At 31.0% G+C, this 24,525-nt stretch overlaps 1 protein-coding gene across 4 annotated transcripts in view; it reads left to right on the top strand.

Moving 5' to 3' along the window:
* The window catches only part of LOC115883928 (eye-specific diacylglycerol kinase), a 317,841-nt gene that overhangs the window by 241,273 nt on the left and 52,043 nt on the right, over positions 1 to 24,525 (top strand). For all 4 annotated transcript variants that reach the window (XR_004050467.1, XR_004050466.1, XM_030902359.1 and 1 more), the window contains exons 12-15: positions 6,326 to 6,453; positions 9,521 to 9,664; positions 9,774 to 9,983; positions 23,070 to 23,280. Coding sequence is in view for 2 of the 4 variants with exons in the window: in XM_030902359.1 (XP_030758219.1) it covers positions 6,326 to 6,453; positions 9,521 to 9,664; positions 9,774 to 9,983; positions 23,070 to 23,280 (693 nt within the window). In the remaining 2 variants the exon portion in view is untranslated. The remainder of the gene's footprint in view (positions 1 to 6,325; positions 6,454 to 9,520; positions 9,665 to 9,773; positions 9,984 to 23,069; positions 23,281 to 24,525) is intronic.

The raw sequence follows: 24,525 nt of genomic DNA, 5'->3' as shown, positions 1-24,525 counted from the left end.
ATAATACAACCCCAGAAACACGCCCATGAGGTTTTTTTCGTGAAAATTTTTTTTTAAAATTCGAAATTTTTTGAAAAAATTTTTGATAATTTTTTTAGTTTTTGGTTTAAAAACATAATTTCTTGATAATATGGCAACATAGGTATTAGGTTAAATTTACAAGAAAGAAAATACAGAAAAGATCCAGTGGTTCTCAAAATTTTAGCAAAAAATCATTTTTTTGGAAATAGTAAAATAACTCCGTTATTTTGGACTTATTTGAAAAACGATAAAAAGAAAATGTGTTTCTTTTATTGAGATCTACCATCTCTTAAAATACTTGCACTTATTTCTGGGACACCCTATATAAAGTTATCAGTAAGAAATAAAATAATCTATGTACCACTTGCATTATGAAGTGTTAATAACCTCGGGAATTATTGTGCAGAAACTTTAACACCCTTATAATTCCCTTCATAGATAAATGACTATTTTTAAGTGCCCTCAGGTTAATATCCCCGTTTTTTCGTATACTGCACGTAGGAGACAGAATAATAAGACAGAAATAATCATATGCATTTTTCAAAGCTCTTATTTCAAACAGACAGAGACGAAAGACACAATTCGTTCGGTTGTTTAAAACAAGGACGATAATTTACCGCAAGAGAACGAGAAGTCTCAACGGAGACAATAAGAAATGTTTCAGGGAATTGCTATAAAACGTGACATCGCATCGGAAGAAAACCGGATGGTTTGTTCACAAATAATGTTTGCTTAATTTATCCTGAAAAATGCTGAAAACTCTATTCGAGTTGGCGTGTACAGTGAATTTATTTCATTTTGTTCCACAACCGACTATGAAAAGAGACACTTTTATGTTTTTGGATACAGAACATTCTTTAAAAAATTCAATTGTTGATTTTTTAATCAAGTTTTATGGCGTATTAGCTAAAATGATATACGCTGTCAAATGTCCTGTGTTATTTTTTAATAGAACACCCTATACAGGGTGGTCCGAACTGTATTCCGGAAACTTCGGCAGCATATTCTGCAGATAAACATAAGTAAAAAACTTCGTATAAATGTATGTTCTAAAATGCTTAGTTTCGGTGATACAGGGTGTAGAAGTTCCATATATATTTCGATTTTTTCCAAATCATTTCTGAAGTAACGTCAAAATTTGGATGAAAATTGGTGTCTGGGAGTTTTTTAGCATGAGAAATTTGATTTTGATTGTTAATATGACTCCTATTTGTACTGGGCGCCACTTACATGTGTTTTAACTGTTTTGAAGAGTAATAACTTTTATAGTTCGTACATGTATAAAACTGAGTGAAAAAAATACACATTTCCGAGATTTTTTACGTAAAAAATGTCTCTTTACGTAAAAAAACGTAAAAAAATGTTAAAGACACAAAAACATATCAAATTTATGATTTAATAACTAATAAGTATTTAGTCAACATGTTTACTTTATGTCACTGATGACAGGTATTGATAATTTCGATTCCAAATATTTCGAGAACCATTACTCGGTAGCGATCTTTTCCAAGAAACCTTTTTTACGCAAAAAACGTCTTAAATGTATATTTTTTACTCAGTAGTTTTATACAGGGTACGGACGAAAAGTTTTTACTGTATACTAGCGTGTATTTGATAGAAAAATTTCTCTAAATACAAAAATATATCGTCGGTGAAATGTGATAAACTGCTAACTCCATTATTCCTAATTTTACAGGAGAGCAAAAAAACGGTACAAAAAAGTATGTACACATGTAGGAAGTATTTTCATGCGTTAATATGATAAAGAGATTAGAATTTTATTTGCTGAGGAACAATATAACTCAATATTTCGTAAAAAATGTCCATACCTATGTGGCGGATTCATCTATCCAAAAAAATCCTTATGGGTTCTTCGCCACTGCACTGCAAGAAAAATCTACAAAATAAAATAGTTATTTTTTGTAAACACTTCTGGCGTTAAACCTAAACGGACGCTGCTTGTCAGAAGTTGTGTTTACAGTAATAAAAATTTGCCTAACAAAGAAAAAAATGCTTAACGTTTCGGAAAGTTTTCTCTTTCCGTCGTCGGAACCCTTACCCTTTACGGATAACCAGTATTTACAGAACGGATCGACGCAGGGTCGGACTGGCTATATTATATTTATAATATATAACTATTAGGGGGATATAACAATTAAGGGGGCCCCAGCCTTCGCCGGCCCCCTTTATAGTTCATTATTTATTCTTAACAATATTTGCTTTTGCACTGCATTATGGCATTTGCATTGCATTGGTTTACCTTGCATTAGGGTAGTTCTCTGATTTCTATACAGGGTGAGTCTTAAATAAGTGCAAATATTTTCAGGGCTGGTAAATCTCGATAAAAGAAACATAATATTATCTTTTTACCGTTTTTTTCAAATAAATCCAAAACAACCGAGTTATTTCACTTTTAAAATTTCGAATTTTTTGCTGTAATTTTGAGAATCATTGGATTTTCTTTCTGGTAAATTTAAACTACTACCTATGTTGCCATATTACAAACAAAGTATGTTTTTAAACTAAAAATTAAAAAAAAATCCTTTTTTTTAATTCTAAATCTTCAAAAATCCAAAAATCGCGCAAAAAACCTCATAATCGTGTTTCTTGGGTCGAAATATACTACCCCTAAAAATATTTGCACTTATTTAAGACTTACCCTGTATATAATAGGGAAAAATTGACCAAAACATAAGGCGAAAAAATACGAAAAAAAATCCACACGGGCCCCTCCTTACATTGCCACCCGGACCCCTTTGGCCTAGTGCGACCCTGGATCGACATACTGTACTAAAGAAAACATAACTGAAATTGATCATAACAGAAATTATGGAGATAGCAGCATTTCGGTGGCTATTCCAGATCACTGGGAGTTAGCAGATATTAATGAGTTAAAATAGCAAATTTTCTTTAATGAGAAAAAATGTATTTGCTTTCTCTATTTATAGAGTATTTTTTTCTCTTTCTAATGGTATAAAAAAACTTATTAACGTAAAAAATGGAGTTAGCAGGTTATCAAGTTTCACTGACGATATGCATTTTTATCAGTTTTATCAAAATTTAATAAAATATTAACCAATATTAATACAAGGTAGCGCAGATTTTATCCGGAAAACATATACAGTAAACAGTATTGTGTACAGGGTGGGCCAAATTGGACATTTTCGCATATGGTTTACTTGAAAATGTAAAATGCGGTTCATAACGACAATTTTACTTGAAATATACCAAGTGTGTGGTACCAAATTATTCGTAAATAAATGCTGTTTCCAAATATGCTAATGAGCCTAAGCCTAATGAACTTAACTAACAACCCTTGTTCCATTTGAAAAGTTGAAATATGATTAAAATACGACTTGGGTATCTTTTAACCGGCTAAGATAAGACACGAAAAACGTTAGACAATCAAATCTATTTTTCCATGCGAAAATGCCAAAAGATGACATACTATGATATGTCATTCTATTCAAAGTGTCATTTTCTATCGAATAAAGTAGAAATATACGGACGGTGCCATTTAAAAATCAAACGTTGGTTGTAGTAATTTTCGGTGAAACAGGTTTTGACAAGGACAGGAGAAACATCCTTTTCTACAGGAGACTGACGAAAAATAATATCGGTGTCTGGAGCTCAATTTTTATCAGGAAACATGATGGTAAAAACCGTACATCGATATGTACCACCACCCTGTACATTTGTTTTCCATAACCATAGTTATGGAAACACGACCTAAAATAAAATAATATAAACATGTATTTTTAAGAGGAACCTCCTTTCTATTGTACCAGAAGTATCTTTTACCCTTATTTTTTGCTCTTAGGCCCTTACTCCACGCACCCTAACGACAATACAACCCAGCCGTTATGTAAATAATAAATTCAAAACTACGCTGTGTCCTTGGTAGCGTAATGCGGGCCGTAAAAGCGCCCCCTCGCGGCTGACCTGAGCGAAATAAATTTGTAAAACGGCACGTTTTTTAAAAAAATAAAACATAAAAACGCGGGGAAGCTTGAGTGAAAGTAAAATTTTTTGCTGCACGTGGACTAATATTTCAACTTTTATTTTTCTGACTTACTTTTTCAAAAATACTCTCATAAGTACGTTTGACAAGATCTTTAACTATACCGGGTGAGTCTCAAACGTGGCTCACCCCTATAACTCTTTATTCTTTCTGATAAAAAGACGAGATTTGGGTTGTTAGTATATGACATAAATTAGGATTGAGTGACGTATTCAATTGTTATTGGTCACTACCTGTTTCACCGAAAATTACTACAACCAACGTTTGATTTTTAAATGGCACCGTCCGTATATTTCTACTTTATTCGATAGAAAATGACACTTTGAATAGAATGACATATCATAATATGTCATCTTTTTGCATTTTCGCATGGAAAAATAGATTTGATTGTCTAACGTTTTTCGTGTCTTATCTTGGCCGGTTAAAAGATACCCAAGTCGTATTTTAATCATATTTCAATTTTTCAAATGGAACAAGGGTTGTTAGTTAAGTTCATTAGGCTTAGGCTCATTAGCATATTTGGAAACAGCATTTATTTACGAATAATTTGGTACCACACACTTGGTATATTTCAAGTAAAATTGTCGTTATGAACCGCATTTTACATTTTCAAGTAAACCATATGCGAAAATGTTAGAAGTTGACATATGATATGTCATTTATTATTCAAAAATAATTATAGACAAAATTTTTTGTTCAAGTATATGACAAATTATTTTTGGTATAAATAAATTTATAAAATTTAAATATTTTTTTCTTTTTTTAATGAGAATTACAGTAATTATACTTCGAACATAATTATTATTAATTCCTTTAATTTAGTTAATACTAATGTCCTATTAGTTATTGCAGAGAGGCAAAATATTAACTATTCAATTATTTAACGTCGCAAAATTGAAAAATAAATTGCATTTTGTTGTTGAAACTAGATACATATTAGAAAACTAATATTTCTATATGGAAATATTGGAGTTTTCTCTTTTCATTCCCTATACTTTATCCTAACATGTGCAGAATAAATTTACATACATATTACAGAAGAATTGTTATTTTACTAGGATGCCCTATTATTGGAAATAAAATATTATTGTTTTTCCTCGTATGAAACTCGTATTTTTGAACAAAATATTATTTTAACGAAGATATTCTTTCAATTTCATTATGTATTATAACATATATTCTACAGGAAATTGAAAAAATATCAAATAAAAGATAAAATTCAACAAACTTTTTTTGAAATTGAATAACAAAATTGATTTTTATAACAAAAATGTGTTATAAGTTTTAGTGAGGGACTCGGCCATGACTTTTTTATTTTTTTTTAGATAAAAAAATGAAATTTGGTATGTTAGTATATAACATAAATTAGGATTGATGGACGTAATCAATTGTTTTTCGTCACTTCATCTTTCACCGGAAATGACTACAACTTTTGATTTTTAAATGGCACTCTCGGTATATTTTTAGTTTATTCGATAGAAAATGAGACTTTGAATAGAATGACATATCATAATATGTCAAGTTTTGACATTTTCGCTTACAAATAATAGTATTTTGAATTTCAATCTAGAATGCCTGTGGCTTTGTTAAACCGTTTAATAAAATATTCTGTCTTTTTGTAAGTTATAAATGATAATAGAACAAGAATACCACGCCAACTTGAGTGAAATTTGCTAAAAAATTATGAATTGGTTATAACTCAAAAAAAATATTTGTTTATGTTTTTTACATGTCTCTGCTGAGTGTGAATTAACATGATATCTACATAGATACGCAAATTTTCAGTTTTAATTTGCTGATGCTATATATGTAAATGCTCTCAATAACACAACAAAATAAACGGTGTGAAAACAATTTTTGATCCAAAAATATCCCCGAAATTCGGTTTTCAAAGCCTTATGATCCTCTATTAGTTCGTATTTTCCATATTTCCGTATTGTAAGGGAATTTTAAAATATGTCTTGATTTTCTCGAATATAAAAACATAATTTAAAATTCCTAGTCCAAACATAAGGAATATTTTGTTGATGTTTGACCATCAAAATCTTAAAAATAAAGAAGTTGTCTAAAAATGTGCTACTATACGGATATAGTATAATCCTTTATCTTTAATTTCCTTCTTCTTTTGTTTACTTAGCCAGTTTTACATAAAACGTTAAATGCCGAACGCTTATTTTGCTACTTTTTCAGAGTAATTAAATGGACTCTTCAATAATACAATTTAGCTAAATGAATGACTCTGGTTATTTAAATTTAATATTTATATTATGTTGTTCTTTCCAGGTGTACATAGTAGTATAATAGTTCCTCCCTCGTGGATAGTAAAGCTGCCGAGAAAAGGCAGTTTTAAGTCCAGTTTGAGAAAAACGCCCAAGAAACGAGCTTCCAGTAAAAAAAGAACTAGAGATAAGGTAAGTCGTTAAAATTATATCAGAAACTTTAAATCCATAGAGTTTATAAAAAGAGCATTCTTCATATCTGGGTCAGGTTTTATACCAAAAAAGAATATATAAACAAAATGATATATAATTTTATTAGAAACGTTTAGATATCTATCTTAAATAATAAAATAAATAACGTTTTATTGTACAAAAAGTTAAATAGCTTCATCGACAAAGCATTTACAAAACAAACAAAAGCACAAAAAATATACAAATAATAAAAAATACCATACATTACAAATCATACAATTCAAAAAAAATTACGTCATTAAAATTACTATATTAATTACATGGACATTGCAGAAATTACTATATTAATTACATGGACATTGCAGAACACAAAAAAGGCGTATCAATAAAATTTTACAATAGGAAAATTGTAAATGGATATAATCATGTGAGTCATAAAATATTAAATACCAGACTTTTAACCAGTGTGTGAGATGATCAAAATTTTAAAATTCAAAATTGTTCTTGATTAAACATCAAAAAAAAGTCGTTTACCGCATATAGGGCTCTCTCCAGTAAGTACGATTTCAGAGCTTTGCGAAATGCGGGAAAGAATGAAAGCGACTTGATATTCAAAGGCAGATGATTGTACATTTTTTTGGCATTGTACAGTATTGAGCCTTTAACTAGTTCTGAGCTCGGGGTTGGCAGATAAAGATCGTTCTCCGCATTCCTAAGTGGATAGTTGTGAGATGGCCTTTCGGGAATAGCAGATATGTGCTTGCGGATTAAGCAAACGGATTCACAAAAGTTAATAAAGAAGGAAGAGTTAGTATTTTCAAATTTTTAAAGAAATTCTGGCAGTGAGTTCTACTGTTCAGTCCCAATAAATATCGAACTGCTCTCTTTTGAAGTTTTAAAATACGATCAAATTTTGTCGCGCAGCAAGCACCCCAGAATGGAAGGTTATAACGAAGATGCGACTCAAAAAGGGCATAATAGATAGACTATTCTAGAGGTTGATAAGTTAAGTTCCTTCGTTTCTTTGATAAAACAGTTCTATCTGAGGAATCCCTCCACGAGAGATAGCACATGTTTTTTTTTAAACACCCTCTATACTTTATGTTTTATATATATTTTCACACTATCTCAAGAAATATATAAAAGAATAAAAACAGCCATCAATTATCACATAAAGAAATGTTATCTGATACTGTAACGATATCGAATCAGTCGCTTCTATGGATTTTTATTTAACAGACATAAGAAAGGCCAGCGCTTGCTTGATAGAAACAGTTCTCTCTTTGATACTAACTGAGATATAGCGTGACCACTCAAAAGGAGCAAAGTACTCACGCAACGATACTTCTTTCATCATCAAGTTTTTATCGTTAAAGTAACGTTAATTCAAATGATTAGAATCACTGAATATTTTAGTAATCTAAAATAATAATTAGAAGAAAAAAATGACCAACTATTATCAAACACTTTATGCATTTTTATAAAATGATTTTTTTAGTGGATCCATAATTTATACATACATAGGTTAAAATTACCATACATACCTCAGGTTAAAATTTTAAACTAAATTAGAAAACGACATTCATATTCAGATAAATTATGTAATGTTCCAATAATTTTCTTTCTATTTCAGAATGTAATTGGAATATTTTACTACATAAAACTGATGAATATATTTACTGTAAAATGTTAAAAAAAGTTAACCTTATTAAAACCTTATTAAAAAAGTTGTTTTTTTCCAATTTGAAATAAGCGAACCAATTTTTAGTAATCTAAAATGAGATATTTTTTTTATTTAAATCAGATTTTTTATTTAAATCAGATTTTTTTTTATTTAAATCAGATTTTTTTAAAATTTAAATCAGTTTTTTTTATTTTAATACAAAACACTATTTAAATCGGATATCCAAATAATTAGGACTTACTTCCAATTAAAATCCTATTCTAAATGGCTAAATCTTCGTAACTCTGCCCGATACTGATAATATTAACAAATCTACGGCGCGTGTCATTTTTCCACATCGGTCACCAATATATTCCGCAAAAAAATCGCTCTCTTCAGAACAAAAGGATTTTTTTTCAAACGTCAAGTATTAATTTTTGTCATTTTAACGCCTAGACATAAAAGTAAAGCACTTTTACGCCTAAGCACAAAGTGCAAAAATATATTATCTATTAAACTAATATTAATATATCTGTTATAGAAATATTTTTTATTGTTTTCTAGGACACATTTTTATAATAACTTTCACAGTTATTTTTCGATTTAATATAAAGTTTTTAGAAACTTGATTTTTTTATTTAAATCACATGATAAAAAAACATCTCTTGATTTAAATCACGATTTAAATCACACCAACATTGTCTTTTAGTGTAGAAAACTTATGTATAAAAATAAAATGTTTACTAAAGGTATAAAATATAATAAAATTCAGGAAATATGAATGTATAAAAATAAAATGTTTACTATAGGTATAAAATATAATAAAATTCAAGAAATATGAATGCATCTAAGACCGTATCTAACATTAAAATAGTCACACTAAAATTCTAACTATTCTTTTCTAGACCATAATGCGAAATTAGTGAATGCCATAAACAATCTTTACGAGTGCGGCAAGTCTTTCATAGTCAGTCGTTCTGTGACTAAATAAAGGTCCTAAAGACTTGTTTCTCCATAAAAGAGATTTATTTACCGGAAAATATTACTGTGACAGTAAAAATCATTTTATGTTGACGGTAAATTGACAGAATATTCAAGGAAATCTGCAGTCGGAAAAATAAAATTTTCTTACAGGATTATATGACGCGCTTATTAAAAGATATCGTTGGTTCAAAAATACATCTAAAGCCATAAAGTTATATTGTTAACTTTGTTGCATTTTTATTGTTTGTTGTTCCGTTGTAAGGCAAATAAGACAAAAAATCTAATTATATACGGGGTTATCCCATATAATAATGCACGTTTCCTGGAATCTCCTAAACTAGTGTAAAAATCAATACCTATTCTTATTTCTGAAAAATATTTTTAAATTTTAATTTAGATTCTTCTTTTTTGTAATTTCAGGATAAAGAACAAAAAGCTTTTGTAATAAAGCCCATTCCATCGACCAACGTGACACCTGTGATCGTTTTTATTAACCCGAAATCGGGAGGAAACCAAGGCCTTAAACTACTCCAAAAGTTCCAATGGTTACTTAATCCACGACAAGTAAGTCAAATTTATTACTATAATTTTTAGACCAAAAACTAAATAGGTTGTCTAGGGATGGGCGATATATAAATTCATTTTTTTCTGAATTTTTTTTTTTTAATTATAGGTTTTTGACTTAACTCAAGGCGGTCCGAAACTAGGCTTAGAACTCTTCAGAAAAGTACCAAACCTGAGGGTACTAGCCTGCGGCGGAGACGGCACTGTAGGATGGGTACTCAGCGTGATAGATCAAATAGGAATGAACCCTCAACCTGCGGTAGGAGTTCTTCCGCTGGGTACAGGGAATGACTTGGCAAGAGCTCTAGGATGGGGAGGAGTAAGTTTACTCTATATTTTATTGTATTTTTGGTGAAGTGAAGCCAATATTAAGTTGAAACATTTTTTAATTAGTAATATGCGTTGCCGATTTAGCGAGAGTGACATACTCAATCAGACTGATCTCAAAAGTTTATTACTTATTTTACGAGTAGTAATGAATGTGTTGACAAAGGTAATATTATTTGTTATATTATTGTTGGACAAAACTTGCAGGACATCAGGGTTTACTTAATAATTACATCAGTTAAGTCCCAAAAGCTATCCCCTAACGCTGTTATAATTCTGTTGAGACAAACTTCGGGTGGGACATTACGCTTATTAGAGATAATAGATTAGTTTTAGCGGGGATGGCTGAGTTTGGAGGACTAAGATCTAGGTTTGAATCTAAATAATCATTTAATATGCCCTTTGATGAGATAGTTTTGTGCTTGTACGAGATCCTACATGATTATTTACTATAGACGTTATCCTAAATTCAGATACTTTAATAGTTGTAACTTTGTAGTTTAGCAATATTATAGCATAGCAGCAATATTATTATATAACTTGATAATATTTGAGGGGTAGTTTCATCTCTTTCAGTTTGAATTTGACTTCCGAAAAATCCGTTTGCCCAAAAATAAGCTTTTTACGTCAAGCAGTTTAAGCAGAATCGTGGTTAATCAATTACCCAACTTTTTGGTTGTGACTGTATAACACCCTGTATAATTTTCTAAAAAATTTCAAAATATGTAAAAAACAAAATTAATTATGCGTTTCCCCGAAAGACTAACCGTTTTAAAATAACAAATATTGTAATTTTTGACGAGCGTTTTCACCCTCTTGGAATTTGAGATTCGAGAAACCCCTCCTTATCGAACCTCTACACCCCACAGTCAATCCGTTTGCCAAAAATCAGCTTTAAACGTCAAACAGTTTAAGCAGAATCGTGATTACTCAATGGTCATATTTTATGAAACACGCAGTATAAATAAAAAAATATTAAAATATGTAAAACAACAAAATGAAATATACGTATTTAAGAGTTTTTCCAAAAAACTCACCAGTTTTTAAATAAAAAATATTCTAATATGTATTTGAGGGGTGGTTTCACCCTCTTAGAATTCGAGTTTCGAAAAATCCCTTCTTATTGAACCTCTACACCCTAAAGTCAATCCGTTTTCCAAAAATCAGCTTTTTACGTCAAGCGCTTTATGCAGGATAGTGATTAATCAATGACCAGATTTTTCGAAACACCCTGTATACATTTTTAAAAAATCTTAAAATATGTAAAAGAACAAAATAAACTATACGTGTTTAAGCGTTTTTTCGGAAACTTGACCGTTTTTTAAATAAAAAATATTGTAATATTTGAGGGGTGGTCTCACCCCCTTGGAACTGGAATTTCGAACCCTAGAATCAACCTGTATGCCAAAATTGAGCTTTTTACGTTGAGTGGTTTGAGCAGAATCGTGATTAATCAGTGAGTCACTTAAGGATTTTATATATTAGTATAGAGTATAGATGTTCACTGTATAGAAAGAAAAAATCAAATAAAAAAGAATTGACATAGAGTCTGTTTTTATACACATATACTTATTGTACATATGACATAAAAGATCTTGCTCCCCCAATCGATATTATTCTCAGCGTTACAGTATTACATCTTGATTGGAAGAATTGGAGCATCTTTGTTTAACAAAAAATATGTTATGCTTTTTAACGTCGAATTCTAAATATTTTATTTTCTGTACTTATAGTGTTGTATATTACATTAGTATTACTACATTACCTACATTGGCAAAAAGGAAGTAAATTATATATAATAAAATATATATTTTCATTCGATTTTCGACGGAACTTTGAAAAAAATTAATAAAATTATATAAATAATTAATAAAGCAATTATGCGCTTTCAAATGTGAATGAGAAAGCTACGTATAAAGCTCTTTGTCACATTATTGAAGATTAATAAACCAATGGCTTTTTGTTACGCTCGGCTATGAATATACCAAAATTCAATGGAATGGCTTTAATATAATTTTGTCACTATATCCGGTTAAAATTAAATTTAAATGTAGTTATTTCTCTACCCAGTTTAATGTTTAAAACGAATTTTGTCATAAAATTGTTTTAGACATTTTTATTTATCTTTAATATTTTAAAAAAATGATTTCTATCATTTCTGCAGTACTTCCTAAATACACTTCCCCAATAAATTAACCCATCACAAAAAAATAACCAAAAGTTTAAGTTAAGTTTTTGTCAACACCACTTATCCGATTTGGACGATTTTTTTTTTGTATTATAGGTTATTCTTTCCACAATGTTGCTATACTAACTGTATTTTGATAGGAACCATTTTTATACTAATACCGGGTGTAGCAATTATAACGTGTTTTTTTAATAAAATTTGTGACACCCTGTAGAGTTGATCAGTTACAGTATCAAGTTAAAATTGAAATCACATTTTAGCCTTATCTTTTTTTTACATTTTATTTTTTTATTTACTCCATTATCTTCCTTATTACACGAGAAACAACATTTTATAGGATGACATGATTTAATATTGGTTTTAATTAACATTTTTCCATTTTACTCACTAAAGCAAGTAGCAGGCTATGGATTACCAGTAAATGTCAAATAGAGATGCTTGTTGTCAGTGTCGTTTTCGTCCTTTTATTATATCAAAAATATGCAGCGTGCACGTGAAACAAGAAATCTTACTGGCGAAGAATGTGCTCAAGCATTAATATTGTCTGAGGAAGGTTGGAGCTACGGAAGAATTGGTGAACGATTTAATGTATCTCACTCAACCATTTCACGAGTTATACAACGGTATAGAGATACTGGGAGTAATTGTCGCAGGCCGGGATAAGGCAGGAATCGAAGAACCAATCCGATTCAGGAACGTTTTTTAAAACTCCCAACATTAAGACAACGTTTCGTAACAGCTCGGACCCTTCAAACTCAGCTCAAAGATACTAATGGTCTACAAGTTTGCACAGAAACTAGCATCTCTATTTGACATTTACTGGTAATCCGTGTTTTTCCATAGCCTGCTACTTACTTTAGTGAGTAAAATGGAAAAATGTTAATTAAAACCAATATTAAATCATGTCATCCTATAAAATGTTGTTTCTCGTGTAATAAAGAAGATAATGGAGGAAATAAAAAAACAAAATGTAAAAAAAAAAGATAAGGCTAAAATGTGATTTCAATTTTAACTTGATACTGTAACTGATCAACTCTACAGGGTGTCACAAATTTTATTAAAAAAACACGTTATAATTGCTACACCCGATATTAGTATAAAAAGGGTTCCTATCAAAATACAGTTAGTATAGAAACATTGTGGAAAGAATAACCTATCATTCAAAAAAAAATCGTCCAAATCGGATAAGTGGTTTTGACAAAAACTTAACTTAAACTTTTGGTTATTTTTTTGTGGTGCGTTAATTTATTGGGGAAGTGTATAAATAATACCAAATAAACTTTTAGTCACCTGATTAAGCTTTCCCGGCACAGCGTTGCCCACTTTTACATATTTTCTTTTAATCAAAATATTTTACCAAATAAAAATGAATTAATTATAAAAATATATAAACAGTTATTATATACATCAACAAAACTCACCTCCTTAACAGCACTTACGGGACATAAAGGATCATTAGTACCGCTTTCCTGTTCAAAATATTCTAATAGGGTTGCGATGCTTTTTTTGCAACGGCTATTAAGCAGCTGTGGCATCTTGTACACTTTGCACTATAAGCGGTTCTAAAAAAATAATTTTCGACTGCAAGATCTGCTAGTAAAAAATTTTAAGCTGTAAGTATCACAAATCACAACACAATTCACTTAAACCAACAAGTCGTAATGCAAAACTCAAGCGTCAAAACGAATCAAAATTTCAGGAAATAAAAGTGTGGCAAACTTGACATTTTTTACATCAGAGCTAGCCCCTGAATCGCCGGCGGGACATTTAAATTCCAATTAGTCAGCCCGGCGCCGAATATGTCCTTGGTTGGCAACATTGAATTTAATAATCGTGCCCTCGATTACGTACTAAAAGTTTATTTGGTATCGCGTATATTACACAATTATCTACCTACACAAAATCAAAGAAAAATATCGAAGTTTCTAATAAATTTCTTGTGTACAGTGCGGTATAATATAAATATTGACCTAAAACGCCAAATAATAAATTTAATTACAGGATTGGTTTATCATTTATTCATTGTTAATTTGTAATGTAAACTTCATCGTAACGGTGTTATATTTTTCTTTATAATAAAACTGCTGCTGTATCGAGAAACCCCGATAAATCTAATTAGTGGTTTAAAAGAAATAAAAAGAAGTTTATTAAAGAAAAATTATGTTTTTTTATTAATTTTAGCAAATAAATTTAATTCAGATAATATTTAGAGTTAGTAAATAATTTATTTAAACATATAAAATTTAACATTTTTATTTATAATCAGTAAAAATAAAGTATTTCAAGTTAAAGTTTTTTCTACCGCCCTTGCTACAATTATCTAACAATTTTCTAAACTGTCGAAGTCAATTTTTACTTGATTATAAAACCTTTTCATAATTTATCTATACACGAATATCGTTTCTTTATTTAGTTTTCTATTTTAACCATGAGGTTATTTATGTCTTTTCTGTCTACCAGTTCGTTGTATATTACTTTAGTTTTTGCTAAATTTATTTTGAGACCTACTTTATTGCTCGTTGTATATAGTTCGTTGATGTGTGCTTGTAGTTTTCCAGAACTACTGGCAATTAGGACTATGTCACCAGCGAATCTTGGATGGTTAAGATATTTTCCATCTATTTTTAATCCTTTGTTGGTCCAGTCCTGTTGACGGAAGATTTCTTTTAGTATTGCTGTAAACAGCTTTGGGTATATCGAATCTTCCTGTCGTACTCTTTTACCAGTTGGGAATTTGGAGTTGTTTTATATACAACTAGCGTGTACCCGCGACTTCGTTCGCATCGAATTAATCATTTGTAATGGTGATGATAAAGCAAAGCAATAATTTCAATTAACATACAAACTGGATAAAATTTTCTCATATTTATGTCAACATGAGAAAAAACAATATGGCGATATTATTATATAACTTGGTAATATTTGAGAGGTTTTCGAAAAATCCGTTTGCCAAAAATAAGCTTTTTATGGAGATGGCTGAGTTTGGAGGACTAAGATCTGGGTTTAAATCTAAATAATCATTTAATATGCCCTTTGATGAAATAGTTTTGTGCTCGTACGAGATCCTACATGATTATTTACTATAGACGTTATCCTAAATTCAGATACTTTAATAGTTGTAACTTTGTAGTTTAGCAATATTATAGCATAGCAGCAATATTATTATATAACTTGATAATATTTGAGGGGTAGTTTCATCTCTTTTAGTTTGAATTTGACTTCCAAAAAAATCCGTTTGCCCAAAAATAAGCTTTTTACGTCAAGCAGTTTAAGCAGAATCGTGGTTAATCAATTACCCAACTTTTAGGAACACCCTGTATGATTTTCTAAAAAATTTCAAAATATGTAAAAAACAAAATTAATTATGCGTGTCCAAGCGTTTTCCCGAAAGACTAACCGTTTTTTAAATAACAAATATTGTAATATTTGAGGGGCGTTTTCACCCTCTTGGAATTTGAGATTCGAGAAACCCCTCCTTATTGAACCTCTACACCCCACGGTCAATCCGTTTGCCAAAAATTAGCTTTAAACGTCAAGCAGTTTAAGCAGAATCGTGATTACTCAATGGTCATATTTTATGAAAAACCCTGTATAAATTTCTAAAAAATCTTAAAATATGTAAAACAACAAAATAAAATATACGTTCACCGGTTTTCAAATAAAAAATATTCTAATATATGAGGGGTGGTTTCACCCCCATAGAATTCGAGTTTCGAAAAATCCCTTCTTATCGAACCTCTACACCCTAAAGTCAATCCGTTTTCCAAAAATCAGCTTTTTACGTCAAGTGCTTTAAGCAGGATCGTGATTAATCAATCACCAGATTTTTCGAAACACCCTGTATACATTATTAAAAAATCTTAAAATATGTAAAAAAACAAAATAAAATATAAGTGTTTAAGCGTTTTTTCGGAAACTTGACCGTTTCTTAAACAAAAATATTGTAATATTTGAGGGGTGGTTTCACCCCGTTGGAACTGGAATTTCGAAAAATCCGTTCTTATCAAACCTCTACACCCTAGAATCAACCTGTATGCCAAAATTGAGCTTCTTACGTTGAGTGGTTTGAGCAGGATCGTGATGAATCAGTGAGTCAGTCACTTAATACAACACTTACTCTTGTGTACAGTACGTCTGCTGGATCTGTGTCTATGAAAGGAATGCGGACAAAAAACATTTAAATAAACAGCAATATATTTTATACGTCGACTTGACGAGTACGTCACCGCAAATCCCTCCGCCCACTCATTTTATTGGCTATTTGCAAATTTGTCGAATTTTTATTGATGTGACGCGTCGTCTAATTTTTTACGAAAAACATCGAGAGAATATCGTTTCCCCTCTCACGGATACCCCGTAGCTACAAAACGGACAGACGTACTGTATTATATAATTTGTAGCGATTATAGAAAAATGTTTTTAGAAATCCTTAATACGATCTCAGTGCTAAAATCAAATAGATTTTCAATAAAGACGTCAGTATAATGGTAAGCTCAAGTCGGATTTTTCATTAGCTTAGTTTTAATTTGAGCCGAGATGAGTTTAGCTTAGCGGAACGGCTGTCAAAATTGAGGACGGGGCTAGGAATTAAGTTAACGAGCTTCGAAACGGGCTGTTTTAATCGCCGTCTGATAGAAGCGAACCGCAAGAAATGAAGCCAGTCGTTTATTAAAATGGCGACGAGATGAGACAGATATTTAAATTTGTATTTGAGGGCAGTGTTAATTAAAGAGAATTAATTTGAACAATTTATTGTTTAGCCTAATAACCAAGTTTTTCAGAAAAAATGTAGCCCCGACGTATAGCAAAATATGCAAGAAACAAGCTAAAACACTTATATACTTCACTAGGTAATTTGTCACTAAGACAGAATTCTACATATTTTAAGATTATTATAGAGTATACAGCGTGCTTCAAAAAGGTGTGGCGGGTATATGTTTTTTAGGGTTCCGTACCCAAAGGGTAAAAACGGGAACCCTATTACTAAGACTTCGCTGTCCGTCCGTCCGTCCGTCTGTCACAAAGGTCTATCTTATGAACCGTTATAGCTAGACAGTTGAAATTTTTAGAGATAATGTATCTATGTTGCCGCTATAAGAACAAATACTAAAAACAGAATTAAATAAATGTTTATAAATAAAAAAGTACTTTCACTAAACATTATCTTTTAAGTAAGAATTTTACATACTGCACAGTTTAACCTTGAGGACAACTAAATTAGTGTTGCTTTTACACGTTCAATTTTGTTATCGTTCCATAAATTATAAAATTAGCATACTAATTAATTATGTATATTAGATATTTTTAATCAATTAACACCTATTGAAAAAAGGTTTTACGGGCGGTATCGAGTTAATGAACTGTTCTCGTCTCCATTGCATGTGACACTTAGCGTCGATATATCGATTACATTAATCACTAGCCACGGCTGGGCGCATCCAGTTGATTATTCCACAACAGAGGAATGGCATTAAAAGGGATTAAATTGGAAAAAAGTGCATATAATTTGATATCAGACACGTCTGTTGTAAAAGAAAGTAAAACAATTTTTATTGGATTGGATAATATATATTTTTCAAACGTCAGGAATGAAGGAAGCATTAAAATTGTTTCTCCAAAAAATCCTATGGGTATTTTGCCACTGTATGGAAATCTACAAAATGAAATAGTTATTTTTTGTAAACACTGCTACGTTAAGGAGTAAGCAACCTTAATAGTATTTTGAAGAGACATGAATTCTCCATTGAATATCGCAAGAATATACTGGGCGTTCCGTTTAAAATAAAAGAGTAACATGCTTTTAAATGTGACCAATGTTCATTATTAATTTTGTCTCACCCTGTATAACTTTTTGGATCAAGTTTTAATTTGATTTAAAGTACAATAGTTAATTTAACTACATATTAGGCTATACCGGGTTAATTCCAATTTAGGTAGTTTTTATTGCAATTTAAAAATTGTTCTTTATTTCTAGAAAATGTTAAATATGTCAAAAACCTTACATTTTAGTCATATACTTCTTTTATAAAACTCACCTTTATTTTGCTCCCAGAATCCGAAAATCAATTAATATATAGGGTGTTCCATTACAAAAAACTCAACTTTGATATGTAATTTTCTTTAGGGACACCCTATAGAACTCTCTATATTTTTAAAAAGTGCTTTGAATTAACCTACATATATGCTCACAAAATTACATTTCAATACAAACTGTCGTTCTCCTTGGAGCCTCAGCGGCGTATGAGAGGCGCCACCCTGTATACATATTCATTATTCAAATAAATTTTAATCAAGGATCTATGTTACAAAACTTAACAAAAAAGTGCTTTTCACAGAAATAATACGTCAAGCTATGGGTAATTTGAATTCTACGCCGTAGCTTATTGCTCAATGGATTGAACATAACCCTGAAATAAGGCAAAACTATTAAGAGAGGCAAACAATTTTATTAGGGGTCGTTAAAACTTTAATACCCTGTTTTTCCACCCACTCATATCATTCTCAGTCTATCGACCTTCGCAATACCAACCCCTAGCGAAGTTCACAGTTAGGCAAATAAAAACTTTACGTCTCTTTTTGCCAAACGACGGTAAAATCTTTATTTTTCTATTTAGGTCTCTATTCTGAATTTAACAATCATGATAATAGTTTTATTATATAGGGTGTTGCAGGCGTTAAAATCGTAATAATACCTAGGCGTTAAAATTACTTTTTTATAATGTCAATCACCTCTCAAAAATGAATACTTTTGTGAAAAAAAAACATTTTTCTACAAACGTCAAAAAATGACAAGGTTCGCGAATTGATAGCAATGTGCGAAGCTTTGAATAAGAAGACTAAGGAAGGAGCATATCAAAAATCTTAGGTACACCGCGATAGGCCTCAAATATGGCCGACTTAAATTCCGGTTTATCAGTGCCGTTCTAATTTTATTTAAAAAATGTAAAACTATGATGTAAGGTAGACGTGGGGTAGACTCAATAATTTGTTATTTTATTTTACGTTGTGAATAAATGTTGGTATAGTTATTAAAATTGTTATAAAAATATATAATTCTAATAAAAATAGATAAGTTATAATAAGTATTTATTAACACAAATATCTGATACGCTACTGAAGCAGGTAAGTCAAATTAACGTATCAAAATTCTTTGACATCTGATCTTTGACAAGTAGTAAATAAAAGCTAAAATGCAAGAAAATATATAATTTAGTTAATTTAAGTGTATTTCATAAATGATCGGTTTACTACACGTATGTATATTATATAGTCACTTACTAGCGAAAAGTTGTTCCATTATTTCACTCAATTTTTGCCGAGATCTACCTCACGCTACACTACCAACTATTTTAGAGTATTTTTCGATAAATCGCGATAATGTCACTGTTAATTTAAGTTCTGCCACAATTTCCATCTAGATTTACTACCTTTATACAACTATCAGTAGTAGAATAAATAATAAATAACATAAAATAAACTCCGTAAAGACTGACAAATCCACAAAATTTCAAATCAAATTCAAAAGTGTCAAATGAATCGTCAAACAGAACTGTCAAGGATCCCCACTCCCCTAGAGAGCTTTTTCCGCCCACCATGCATGAATACATGGATAGCATTATGCTTCTTCCTTAGTCTTCTTATTCAAAGGTACGAAGTGACACTTTTTTTCATTTTCCTACGTTACCATGACACGATGCGTGAAGTAATACGCGAAATGCCTATTTCGCACACTGCATGTAAATTATATGGAATTTTGGAATTTTGATTTTTGGAAAATGAAGAACTAAATTATAACTAATTATTTATTTCGAAATATTCAAGAATAAACAAATAACAAATATCAAACTTAACACTAATGCATATTCTAGTTATTATTTACAATATTAACATTAATAGTACAACCAGTACACGAACCAATATTTAATCCCAAACTAGATAGTTCTGATTTTGCTTGAGATATGGGGGTTTTGGGACTTGAGACACTATCCAGTTTTGATGTAGAGGTACTTGATCCCGGTATTTGACACTCTAAAATTTTATTTGATATTTGAATTTTATTGTTGATAGAATCCTCGACGTATCCCTCGACCACTGTCGAAGATTTCCATCCTCCGTGGCGCTTCAAACTAAATATATCACTCCCTGCATTAGCAAGGAGTGTGGCTGAAGTTCCCCGGAAACAATGCCCAGTGTAGGCCTCATAATCTGGCAGCTTCAAGTGTTTTTCTATCATGCTAGGCATCTTACCAATAGAATTTATGCCGACCACTTGGTTAACACATCTTTTATTTTGATATTTTAAAAACAATCTACGACTGGTAGCATTTCTTGGACGAAGAGCTGCGTATTTTCGGTAAATCTCAATATAATTCAAATTTGACACTGTAAAGACTCGGTCTATGTTTGTTTTTGTATCGGGTACTTTTACAATCAAAACTGAATTTTTATCTTCTATGTTATCGACCGTCATTTTAGTAAGGTCCTCACGGCGCGGCAGCAAACACCAGAAATACCAAGTATTAAAATGACCTAATAGGAAATCGATGACGATGTTCAGTAATAAAAAAACATACATTCCAAGCTCACGGGTTTTTTTTCGAAGCAATAATATAATAGTAATAATTTTTAGGGATATCCCGATTTTAATGTTTGTAGAAAAAATATGAACAAGCAGAATTTAGAGCCGGAAGATCGACGGTGGACCACTTATTTACAGTCACTCAAGTAATAAGTAAAAAGAGCAATCTAAACCAAGAGCTACATCTTGTGTTCGTGGACCTGTAGAAGGCATACGACAGCGTTCCCCTTGTGAGACTTTGGGAAGCTATGGAAAAAACCAATATAAATGTAGAGCTAATAAAAGCAGTAAAATCATTATATAAGCAAACAAAAACTAGAATAAAAGTCGGCAAAAAGTTAACAACAGGATTTAATGGAACCAAAGGTCTGAAACAAGGGTGCTGTATTTCACCAACACTATTCAAGATATATCTCGAACAAGTTCTCAAAGGTTGGAAGCAAAAATATAGAAATATGGGAGTACCCATAGGGGATAACATGCTCTACACACTTTGCTTCGCGGACGATCAGGTGATCATAGCACAAGATTACGATGACATACATTATATGACACGTAAGCTTATAGAAGAATATCAGAAATGGGGGCTCGAGATCAATACTAACAAAACAGAATATATGTGTATCGGAGGAGAACAACAAGATCTAATACTAGAAGAAGGGAAGAAAATTAAGTGCTGCACAAAATACAAATATTTGGGTATGCAAATCACAAATGATGGACTGTTGGATACAGCAATTAAAGAACGAAACCAACTTGGAAGGAATGCTATCACGGTATTGAATGGGATACTGTGGGACAGAAGCTTAAACAACAAGAACAAAACTCTAATATATAATACCATCATCAAGAGTATAACCACGTACAGCTGTGAAGTGTGGCCAATTAAGGAAACAACAAAACGAATGCTGGAAGCTACAGAGATGGATTTTTGGAGAAGATCAGCAGGCAAATCAAGACTCGAGTATATAACTAATGAACGCATAAGAGAGATTATGGAAGTTAAACATACGATAGTGGACGACATAAAGAACAGTCAACTCATATGGTACGGGCATGTCCAAAGAATGGCAGAAATAAGAATCCCAAAGCAAATTATAAACTGGAAACCTGCAGGAAGAAGAAAACCGGGTAGACCGAGAAGAAGTTGGCAGGAAGGGATATACATAGATACACGTTTAGGGAGGAAAGATCTCTCGGAGACGGTGCATGGAGAGACAGACAGGCATGGAGAGATGGCATCGGAAGACGTAGAACGTTTTAAACCGATTCATATATATATATATATATATATATATATATATATATATATATATATATATATATATATATATATATAGAAAAAATATTGTTTGCAACTCGTGTGCGAACTACTTTGGTGATCTCGACTAATTTTTCAACTCGGCTACGCCTCGTTTGGGACAACTTTGTTGATCGTAGTAGCACTCCGCGCACTATAGATACAAAAATAACTATTCTTCTGATATTTCTAAGAAAAAAAATAAAAATCTAACTTTAATAATCAAACAATTGCGATCGTCCATTAAGGAATTGGAATAGTTTATTTTATTTTTGGGTTTTAAACTGAAAGCAATAAGATACTATCATTAAACTAATTATTTACTTTATTTCTTTCTCTTTTATTAAATCGATCTTTCTGGCTAAACCTAACCAATTCCAGAAATAAACCGCGCAAATAGACTTAATAAAATTGCAGTAAACTTGCAATAAAGAGAAAATAGACTGAAAGCTACCAATTTTATTTTACCCCCATTATTTTTTAATCAGCAATATACGTTATTAATGTAACATTGCGCTTAAGCCGAATGATTCATTTTTTTATGTGGAATTTATTTTTAAATAGATTTACGTTTCTAATTGGTATTAATGATTCTAGTTTTAGAGTATTTAGAATAAACAAACATTTGCAACAGTTTAATTACATTTATACTAACAAAACGTAAATAAAATAACATACGCACGTGTTCGACATATAAATAACATAGAATAACACAGACAAACAAAATGTATTACTTTTTAACGAGTTTTGTTTTAATTTTTTAGTATTCAATTTTTATTTAAGACTATTCAAATCAGTGTCATCAAGTGTCACTTGAATGAAGAATTTTATTTTTGTCTCTATCCATTTGTCACTTCAACATATACAGGGTGTATCTACGTCCCATTTTCGTGTGTTTAACTATCTAGGGTATATTATAAATATATAATATACCCTAGACTTATTTTTATAAATATGGTAAAAAAATACATGCTTAGCCTAAATGAATCTCAATATGGTTTTTTATTTGCAGGGATATACCGACGAACCAATCTCGAAAATATTGTCTAATATCAGCCATAGCGATACCGTTCTCCTTGACCGATGGTCACTAGGGGTCGAACAAAATGGCGGCGCGGAAGCACCCGAAGAAGGGAAGGAAAACCTACCCCTAAATGTGGTGAACAACTATTATTCTTTGGGGGTGGATGCCCATATAGCGCTGGAATTTCACGAAGCAAGAGGTTGGTATAGATTGATTAATTTAGAGCCACTGCTCTATGTAATAGAGTTTTTTTTTCTCTCAACAATTATAAAAGAATAATCTACCATTTTGATAATTAAGTAAAATGAATGACATATCATATATGTCAACTTTTGACATTTTCGAATAATAATTTTACACGAATTACCAAGTGTGGTATCAAATTTTTATGAATAATTTGATACAACACTTGGTATTTCGATTAAAATTGTCGATATGAATCGCATGTTGCAATTTCAAGTAAACCATATTCGAAACTGTCAAAAGTTGACATATGATATGTCATTCTATTCAGAGTGTCATTTTGTATAGAATAAATTAAAAAAAAAATACCGGAGGTTGTCATTTAAAAATCAAAAGTTGTACTAATTTCTGGTGAAACAGGAACTGACCGAAGACAAATGAATACGTTAATCAATCCTAATTTTATATCATATACTAACATACCAAATCTCGATTTTTATCTGAAAAAATCACTTTTGAGACGCACCCGGTATAAAGTATAATAAACTAAGTGTAGGTAAAACACCAAAATTTTGGCGGCTGGTCCTAAATAGTCTGTGCTTTAATAAAATTACATTTTATAGACCTACTATTGGTCAAACACTTTACAATACGTCTTTTTAAAAACGATACATAGATAATAATAAAAAACGATGCCTGGTAGGCATAAATAAAAACTTTTTAACAGTTTGAATACTTTTTTTTTGAATCTCACCGTTTTTTCTGCTGTATTTCTTCAGAACAATAAAGGCGCAGTCTCTTTGAATAAATATAAGCAAAATAACTTACAGCCTCGGGCAACCGGGCACAAAAGCGTGGCGTTCGAACAAAATTTTAATGATCGAGAAGCAGCAAAATACGGTTTTATAATGAAAATACTCTTTGAATAAGGCCGGTTCTTATAGTAACAACCCTTCAGGTCAGTACGAAACAACAAAGAGGATAATTAGAGCCTTTCCTGGCTTGATTAATATTAGATGAAAACTATTTTATGGAGCGTGTTGCTAATAAACTGATAAGTAAAACGGGAACTTTAATAGAGTATTTAAAAACTAAACAATGTCTACAATTAGTCCCAATAATTAATAGCTGTTTATACAGGGTGGCCCAGGCTTTGTATAATCAGTCTTTCCAAACTATTATTTTTATTTACAGAATATGTCTCTCTAAAAATTTAGCGATTAGCGATTTATTTATATTCATATAAAGATGAATATAATAT

The sequence above is a fragment of the Sitophilus oryzae genome, unplaced genomic scaffold (genome assembly GCF_002938485.1).
Source record: "Sitophilus oryzae breed Bouriz unplaced genomic scaffold, Soryzae_2.0 scaffold_2006_pilon_pilon, whole genome shotgun sequence".
NCBI lineage: Eukaryota > Metazoa > Arthropoda > Insecta > Coleoptera > Curculionidae > Sitophilus > Sitophilus oryzae.
The sequence above is the reverse complement of the archived record's forward strand: the minus strand, read 5'-3'. Positions and strand labels throughout refer to the sequence as shown.